The sequence below is a fragment of the Penaeus vannamei genome, chromosome 19, assembly GCF_042767895.1.
Source record: "Penaeus vannamei isolate JL-2024 chromosome 19, ASM4276789v1, whole genome shotgun sequence".
Lineage (NCBI taxonomy): Eukaryota > Metazoa > Arthropoda > Malacostraca > Decapoda > Penaeidae > Penaeus > Penaeus vannamei.
The window spans coordinates 13,036,751-13,046,750 of record NC_091567.1 but is presented as its reverse complement, the minus strand read 5'-3'; the positions used below and the strand labels follow the sequence as shown (position 1 = coordinate 13,046,750).

The 10,000-nt window shown below is 32.4% G+C and overlaps 1 protein-coding gene across 1 annotated transcript in view; it reads right to left on the bottom strand.

Moving 5' to 3' along the window:
• Positions 1 to 669: 669 nt before the first annotated feature.
• The window catches only part of Hacd2 (3-hydroxyacyl-CoA dehydratase 2), a 10,050-nt gene continuing 719 nt past the window's right edge, over positions 670 to 10,000 (bottom strand). Inside the window, exons 2-10 of the mRNA XM_027351014.2 lie at positions 9,602 to 9,718; positions 7,390 to 7,500; positions 7,096 to 7,216; positions 6,819 to 6,926; positions 6,443 to 6,570; positions 6,160 to 6,272; positions 5,897 to 6,019; positions 4,226 to 4,344; positions 670 to 3,497 (exon numbers count right to left, since the gene is read on the bottom strand). Of these exons, the coding sequence (XP_027206815.1) occupies positions 3,415 to 3,497; positions 4,226 to 4,344; positions 5,897 to 6,019; positions 6,160 to 6,272; positions 6,443 to 6,570; positions 6,819 to 6,926; positions 7,096 to 7,216; positions 7,390 to 7,500; positions 9,602 to 9,718 (1,023 nt within the window). The 3' untranslated portion in view covers positions 670 to 3,414. The remainder of the gene's footprint in view (positions 3,498 to 4,225; positions 4,345 to 5,896; positions 6,020 to 6,159; positions 6,273 to 6,442; positions 6,571 to 6,818; positions 6,927 to 7,095; positions 7,217 to 7,389; positions 7,501 to 9,601; positions 9,719 to 10,000) is intronic.

Sequence of the window (10,000 nt, the reverse complement as noted above, 5' to 3'; positions counted from 1 at the left end):
GTTTTGTGTGTGTGTGTTTTGTGTGTGTGTGTGTGTGGGTGTGCGTGTGTGTGGGTGTGTGTGTGTGTGTGTGTGTGTGTGTGTGTGTGTGTGTGTGTGTGTGTGTGTGTGTGTGTGTGTGTGTGTGTGTGTGTGTGTGTGTGTGTGTGTGTGTGTGTGTGTGTGTTATATTGTGTGTGTATATATATTATATTGTGTATATATATTATATTGTGTATGTATATTATATTGTGTGTATATATATTATATATTGTATATTGTATATTATATATTATATATTATATATTATATATTATATATTTTATATGTATGTATGTATGTATGTATGTATGTATATATATATATATATATATATATATATATATATATATATATATATATATATATAATTTAAGAACCATCTGTTAAGTATAAATGCTTGTAATTTATGACTTGCATAGTATCAGTGGCTCTTAAATAAAGATTATATAATTTCACCACAAACCACACAACAAATTGGAGAAACCAGAGAATAGGAAGGAAAATAAAGTAATAATCATGGACAAATAAAACTCATTCCAGCTTTTGATCTGGCAACTACCATGCAATGAAAGTTGAAGTTTTAAACTGAACGGCTTGTCATCGGTTTCATAACTTCGTTCCTATTACTCAATGGATAAGTAAACAAGCTTTTCTTTATTAAATTTTTTGGAACACATTTTACAATACTGTTTCTTGAAATGACTAGAGGAACTAACAATGGTTCAGGAGGGAATTCATTATTACATCAGAAACAGAATATATATTTTGTAATATCATGTAATTATCAATTAACATATTCTGTCTTCACTAATCCTTTATGATATAGTTACACATATTACAGAAATGTGCAATCACTAATTTCTTCATACATTTATAAAGTGAGAAAATTCAATAAAAAAGGAGAAAATGTGTTCACTCAAATGAAGAGGGATATCATTTAAAGCTTAAACTTCTAAAACAAATTTAAACTTTAAATGACCCACAAAAAAATTCTAAACAGTATATTTCATTCCTTATAAGCTGCTGTTTGGAGCTCCTTTCATATCTGAGAAAATGACATTAATAAGGACTTTTTTTTAAGTAAGAAAGAAGTGATATTAAAAACTACAAGTATGCCATTAGAAGAAAAATACATACATTCATGATATCAAAAAAATCTCCAATGTCACTAAATCTTATAATAATTACAACAGCAAAGACATTTAAGCTTTATCATTTGAAGATGGAAATATATATAGGCAGATGTATACACCTTTGATTATTTTTAATCATAAATTTTCACAAAATCATTAAAGGCACTAAAATATTTACCACATAATGTCTGCTTATATTTAAACTTATTACATAAGTTCTTAATTTGAGACTTACAAATTCAAGACTCCATACAAAGTCTAGTATGGTACCTAATGTTTTACACTTTGGCATACAAACAGTCGTAAATGACCATAATACACATATTTTCATGGTGAAAAACAAAAGATAAAGATAACACTTATTATCAAAAGAAGTTATAATATCTATGTGTAACTTGTAGGTTCAACAAAATGTACACTATCTACCTAAAACTTTGGAATTATGATGGTGATATGTTGCAGATTAGACAAGCACTTCATCCTTGACAAATTATTTTGCTTTGTCACAGCCAAGATTTGCAATGCCATACAAGATATATTCTAGACCTGATAAAAATATCCCAAGGGCATAATAGGTGGTTCAAATATCTATGAGAAAATGTAATAGACTGCTTAGGATTACAAATAACAATAATGGATGTGTAAGATAAGAGGAAAACTACATGACGTTGGAAAACGGAGACCTGTAATTACATACGTATGGTTTAAAGTTCTCATTTAAAAAATTCCTTTTCTTGTATTACATAAATTAATTTTTGTTTGTTTGCCACAGTAGTGGGCTAAAGTGTAACATTCATAATGTCAATCTTCCCTTATAAACACTGAGCTGCTGAATAGCTGTAATAAATATTTCATACTATATTTTACTAAAGCCCCCTATCATTTAATGGACAGCAATCACAATAGGGATATTATCAAAAAAGGAAATGCAAAAAAGAGCTCAATTCAATTATGTATACAGATATGACACACAGGTACACACACACACACACACACAAAAGATGTACACATATACATATTTTTGCTAATAAAGAAGCAAATAAAGAAAATAATCCCGGTTGGCAAATCAAAATACATTTTCTCTTTTCATGTACAAAACAAATATCCATTTCCAAATGCAGTACATATATTCTAGCTAATAAACTTTACAAACTATCTTTTACTATTACAAAATTTGATGATTAGACCTATTTGATCAAACATGCAACTGAAATATATCAGTTGATTCTGTAAGAGACAATATGCCTTGTACATTTTTTTTTACAGTAAATAATAATCTTGAAACTCCATGTATAGCCATCTCTGCCCATGAAATTAATTCACAGTATGAAGACAAATTCTTCTTGTATTGTTCTCTAGCTTAAACTATTTATGGATTTCAATACTTATGGCATGTAGGACTTCAAAGAAATGGGCAATTATAAGAAATTAAATAAGTGGCAGGGGTTGGAGAGAGGGAGTCATGGAAAGTGGGAGAGCAAGAGAGGGAAAGGGAGGGGGAGAGAAAGAGTGGATGGCATAGGAGAATTACAGATTTAATAACTATGCTATATTTCATGGTAAAGGGACAATAAACTATATTTCTGGGTCCATACTGAAACTGTTAAAGTATTGTAAACTTGTCAAGCTACTATCTCCTCTCACCTTTATTATTTGATATGATTATCATTGATGAACCATATTCATGATGACAAATGTAGAAAGGGATGAATGAGAATGAATATCTTCATTTATTTCTGACGAAGATACTGGTCAAATACATCTCTTGTATTGTAAAGATATTCATTCTCATTCATACCTTTCTACATGATTATCTTTCTTCCAAAAGTTATTGCTACCTGTTTCAGAAAGAATCCATGAAGACCTGTCATGAAATAAGAATTGAACAAGTCATTCATTCTATTTTCATACAGAAACCTGACAAAAGAAACTACTCCCTTTATATTGAAACAAAAAAGTAATCTCATCATTTGAATTTATCTACAAGCATTACTACCTGATACATCATTTTATAAAATCCAAGATACATACACAATGTATACTTTCAATGTATATGGGCATCTCCTATACAAGTGTGTTACAATGACTTTCATCTTTTATCATGTAATATGTACGAGTGAGTTAGATGGGAAAGTAGTCCTAAAATTTCTTATATATGTTTAACATCATCTTTCCTACTTTTCTTTGAACCAAACCATAAACAGACTTGAAGTACAATCTGGTACCATTACAACACCTTTACCATTTGTGTTATATTGTGCTATTCAAACTTTTTCTTCCAGCTTGGAGGAGCCAACTTCCTGACACGCTGATGGTACATGTGTGTCATCATCTTGTACATCACTGTAAAAAAAACACACAAGGAAATTATTAACATTGCACATCACAGTACAAGATCACACACATTAGAATTACAGTAAATCAAACTACTGTACATCTTATGCATTAGGCCAAGATAAGCATATACTTTACAAGAAAAACTACTCATATGAAACAGATTTATTCCTACTTAATAAAAAGTAAAACAAAATTGCTTAGGTATGGATTTTAATTTTCGGAATAAGGAATGATTTCTTGATCTAAAAATTCTTGGCTGTATTTGTTTTGTAGTATAATACTTCAAACCAATATACTTGCCATTTCAAGTAATTGCTTTCCAGTTGAAAATGTTTGCCTAATTTTCATTTACTGATTTATTCATTATTTCTTTCTTTTTAAAAATCCTCTTTTTCAGAAAATTTACAAATAACAAAATGCAGCTGAAAGGTGAAAGACTTACAAAATTTATACTATCACATATACAGATCATTTAGCAACTACTGACTTTATTCCATCAAACCCTAATTAGATTTAGCTGGTTACACTGAATGTAAAACGAAAGCAAAATTCTTATCAATGGATTTATCATGATATATACTGTAATAAGGCACTCTTGTATGTTACGGCAATATGGGATATACACAACTCCTTGAATATCAAGTTAAACAAGTGTGTAAACATTCGACTAACATGATAATGTTTTATGATAAGTTATTAAACTTCAACACCTTGCAAAACATTTTAAAACTTACCAGGAAACAGGAAGAAGAGGAGATAACATCTGAGAAGGTTTGGGAAATAGAAACTGAAGTTCCACTTGTTGGGCAGCGCAACTGAGAATTTCTTGGTCTCCTCGAAGTATGGAATATCCCTGAATGAATGAAAATTCAATTAAAAAGACTTAATCACTATAATTGGATTTCTTGGAGGGCCTGGTGAAGGTAAGAGAATATTCTGTATACTATTACCCAAAGCAGCAAGGTATTTATGGCACCATAAACTATCAATGATTCTTTCTCTCTCTCTCTTTGCATGTAAATATAATGTTGCTCCTTATAAATGTTGTAATAAGGGTAAAGAAGCCATGATAACAATTATAAGGCTTATAGATACACAGGTACCTACAAAATTTTCTTTTTTCTTTTAAGGCACATACCTACATATGATTTTCAAAAAAGACAAAAATTCTAATATCATAATGATTTGAGGAAATCATTTTGAAGGTTGAAAAGAAATCAGTTCTGAAAATACACAGTAATGGATTTCTGAACACGCAAGAATTCATACAAATATAAACCAACCAACCAACAAACATGCACACATATACACACTAATGTAAATCCAAAAATGTAATCATAAAACAATAAAGCCTAAAATATTGAACTTAATCTTAAGTATTTAGTCTACTATAAAAATTTAGAATATTGTGATGAACCTTTTTAAGTATTTAGGTGTCTGTGCTGCTTACAGCATTTGCTAGCCAGAATGACATGTAAATTTATGCATATACATATATGGTGTTGCAACACATTAAATTACACAGCACCCTTTATACTTAACCAATAAATATTATTCTTTGGCTGTAAACAGTCATTTAGTACACCTACCGACCTATGAAAAGTCTCTTGAAATGTTCACATATGTAAAGGTTTGTTGGCATTCCTTTTTAGTATATGTCAGCAGTATTGCATAAAATTTATTGAACAGTGATATGATTAAGCAAAAGTCATGAAGTTATTTTAATGCATTATTTCTAACCAAGTTGCATGATTTTCATAGTCTTTATACTAAAGAGGTAAAGAATTCAAAAAATCATCAAAATGTTTCAGTTATAAGGATTTTACATAGAGGAATAACTATAGTCAAGCATTCAGATGACCCCATCAGAAAATTCTGTTCTTGTACCTTTGCCTTTTTCTTTATATCAAACTCCACTGCAAGCAACCTCAGAGCAACTAAATCATTGAAAAGAGGTTTATTTTAACCAGAATCAGGATAAAATGTAGGAACTCCGAGATGTGTGCTCTCCTGTACGTTCTTGTGTAACTAGTTTCAAAAGTGGCTACTGAGCCTATGTGCAAGTTGCCAACAGCTCTCCACCCTCCAGATCAACACACATCCAGCTTAACTTTGGTAAACAGGATTTTAATGGACATTCACCTTACTTCTATACGTGTAGAAACACCAAATTTGCCACACACCCTCCACTGGGTTAGGACTTTCATCCATTTAGACCCATGCCATACATGAGATTGCACATAATTGTGAATTTCGACTATATCCCTCACCTTCAGGTACCACATATCCCTTTTATCTCAAACAACTAAATATGAAACAGAAAACATTGAAGATTCAGAGTCTTGTATAATATGCAAGTATGAAGCAGCAAATGCATTCTTACTATACATGTATATTGAACTCACCTGAGAACTACAACCCCTTCACAAATAAAGCCAAGAGGGTAGAGTGGGATCCAGATGGTGTATCGCAGCCAAGTCAGGAAGCTAATCTCTACATCATAGACCCTCAGCATGTAGTAAGGATACCTGTGGAAGATTGACTTCATGATCTTCAAAGATGTGTCCTGCCTCAATCTAAACTAAACTGAAATTCATTATCTAATATTCATAAAACTCTTGAATAAGTTGTATCCAGAGCAAAACCTAAAAATCAGTTTATGTCTTACCTCACAAGTTCTATAAGTGACCAAACAAGATACAGGTAAAATATCACTGGTTTGGTCTGCATTCTCTCTTCTCCTTCAATCAGACAAAAGAAGATAATTCCTCTTCCACCAACCTGAGATATAGAACCATACATCAAGAAAAGGGGAGACCAAAAAGGTGGAGAAAAAGAAATGTCAATCCAGAATAAAGGTCAATGCTGTAGGACAAATTTTCAGTACAATGTAATATTCACTGTCCAAAATGCCTTCTTTCTAATGATTTACAAGATGCAATTCCTTCTACCTGGACAATAGCTTCAAACACTGATCCCTTTGTGTATCCAACCATAGGGTGGAAGATTTCCAGAAACTGTGTTATGAAGCAGAGCCGCATCATCCAGCCAACATTCAAGTGAGTTCCCTCCATCGATGCTGTGATGTAGGTAGTAGAATGAAAAAAAGGAAGAAAAAAATCTTATAGAAACTGCATTGCCATGCAAACATGTTAATGCTCTTGATTTATCTGGATTTTTCTTTCTAGTTACTTACTGTTACAGAATTTCATTATTAAACCAAGAGAATAGATGAGCAGAGATTAAAATCTTTAGTGCAATATTATCCATGTATCTACAACTACAAATAACATTTATAATAACTATTAGAGTATGAAACTAACTTACCAGGACCATCTCTTAGGTATCTGGTTCCCATGACAACCACAATGTATATGAATCCTATAAACTGCCACAAGTTGTATAGGAAAAGATATACTTTCTTCATACTCTCTCCTGAAACACAAACACAAAAAAACATAATTGATACATTCACAACGGGATCTTATATCCAAATGTTAGTTATTCAGAAATTTAAGGTAAATATCTAAATATTTACCTGTCTAGCAGACTAAACTTATTTTCTATTAAAAACTGTAATGCACAACATTAACCCTGCTCTTACTCTTTGTCGGCCATCCCATTTCCTCAGCTTGGACCCTGTTATACAGATCAGGATAATCCTCCATGATGTCTCTGGCCTCATCAGATAAGTCCTCTTCGTGAGTCCATTTGTCAAAGTCAATCTAAAAGTATGCATTTTCTTCTATAGACAACTCTTCCTTTATAACTTCTGTCACTTCTCTTAAAATCTACACTGTTAAATTAGTGTTAACCAATAAATAAATCAACATTTTCATGTGGTATGTTTAAATTGACCTATTATTCTGTAAAATCTATCAAACAACATGGTACTTACTTTCAGCCAAGCAGGTTTCTTCGTATCTTCTAAAAGCCTTGGCCAGAACTCAATCTCTGACTTCATGAGGTTGAATTCAACGTTTCTGTCTAAGATTCTGTATTTGCTTTTCTGTTCAGACACATAAATGATAGAGAAATTATTTTGCTATTCCAAAAGCACTACAGGACTATATATAAAATTCAATAATCTTCTGTTGAATAATGTTTTTCTGCACTCTATAAACTAAGAATGACATATCAAATCCTCTATCCATGTCACATGCTATAAGGTACTAATTCTTACCTAATACTACTTCAACTGGAAGGGAAGTAAAAACAAGCCCAGTCCATTGTGACTTTAGTTTACTACTTTTATATGAACACAGATGGTCCCACAAGCGCTTAGTCACCATGGGCTAAATTACTAAACATTTATAGGGCGGCATTCATCAAGGGTCTATGACTGTTTCTAGTGATTTTGTCTCTGATTTGCACTGCGCCACATCTCAAATTTAATGCTGTTAATAGAAATAACATGTAAATTGGTATAGACCCTATTTTGATCATCTATTGTAATAATAAGATATGGTAAATATGGCAATAAATCTTACTGATACCACAACGGTAATATTACACATTTAGTATATCTAAATCTGATGTGGCATAACCATGTTTATTGTCATTACATTAGTTATAAAGGTGGGAGATGTTTTTTTTAATGAAAAATTGCTGTAAAATATAAGGAACGACTAAATTAACGCTTGACAATTTCTATTCACAAACATAAGGACTGTCTTAAATTTGTTTTTATGCAAATTTTCCTCTGTTGAAGATTATTTTGCATTGCAAATAAAAAAATAACTTTAAAGCCACTGTTGCTGAATTCTCAAACGTTAATTGAGCTGTCTCATACATTTTTATTGTCGTATCTAACCCACTAGCGACGGCGGCTTCAAAATAGCGCAGGGTGAGTCCGGCAACCTGCCTGTGCGTTGCCCGTCATGCGCAACAAAATCAGAGTGCTAGCTCCGATCTGGTGTCGCACTAGCGGGACGCCCGGCAATGTTTACTTTTTCCAGGTGTCTCATGTGTGGGACAACCGTTGTCAGTGAGTTAATCAAAAAAATACAAATAGCGTTGTCCCCCTTTCCAAATGATGCAATGACAATGAATGTAGGTATGCAACATCACATTTAGATATACTAAATGTGTAATATTACCATTGTGATATTAGTAAGATTTATTGCCACATCTACCATATCTTACTATTACAACAGATTATCAAAATAGGGTCTCTAATGATTTATATGTTATTTCTTTTACAAGCATTAACTTTGAGATGTAGCTACAGCATAAAATAGAGACAAAATTCTAAGAATACTGCCCCTTATCTCACCAGTTTACCCTGTTCCTAGATGTCTTGAATGTTTGGACTATCTTTTTAAAAAAAAGTTTAATATCATTAGTACTGTTAATAACATGGACAATTTTTACGGTATGGACTCACTGTTAGGGCAAATTGAATATGATATTCTTGCAGAGGACAAAAAGTTGCAGTCTTCGGTACAAGAAATAATCTGCAGACACGAACAGCAACACCACATAAAAAGGATAAAATCAAGAAAAGCATCGCTCTCAGCCGAAATCCACACAATGCTCCCGAGTTTCAGCTCTATCTTGCTGTGCATACAAAGTGAAGACAATGTTTCCTCAGGGGGTGTTGGCATCATAGCCCGCCATCAACCCTCCCATTGGGCAGTGCCTGATGGGCATGCCTAGTCATGGCAACTTAGACTGATGAATATATTTTTTGACATGGAATTGGGGACTTAGTCTCTGGCATGTGCATCCATACTCTAAAGAATTAATATTAATACTATAATAGTCATTATGCTATAATGATGATAATAATAAATAATAATTATAATAATAATAATAACTGTAATGATAATATGAGCACTAGAAAAAAAAATCCTGAAAATTCAAGGAATAGGTTAATCTGGTGAGGTCAGGTAGCACCTTGGTGACTAAGAGCTTGTGGGGCCATTTATGTGTAAAATAAATTCACAAAAACAAAGCTATGGCAAAAAGTGAATCTATCCTGTGACAATAGGTTATTCTACTGAGAAAAAACAAACAAATTTGGAATTTATATTTCGCTTCACTATTTCTTACTAATGCGTTCTAATGAATTTAACAATATTTTTTAAAATGAAACATAGAAATGTTACCTCTGTATCAATGGGCTTGAGGAGTTTCAAGTTGAATCCATACTTATTTTCACCTTGTGCTCCATTTGCAACAGCAGAGAATGATAATGTTTGTTCCTGGAGGTCCACATCAGGGGTCTGGAAGTGAAAAGTTCATGAATTAAGGCAGATCCACATAGGATGCATAGGTGGTGGTTTATTTGTGTTTCTCCATGGATTTTCTTTTTTTTTTACTGGAAAACTGAATATGCTTTTCTTTCATTAACTATTACATGTGATGTCGCTCAGTTAAAGTTTGAATAGAGAGGTTCAAAGAAGAAAAACTAACATTCCATTTGTCCTCTTTTGACCTACATATATGCTACCAGTGTGGTCAAGTCTACTGGCTTCAGTAATATGAAACTTCTCCCTTCTACCTGC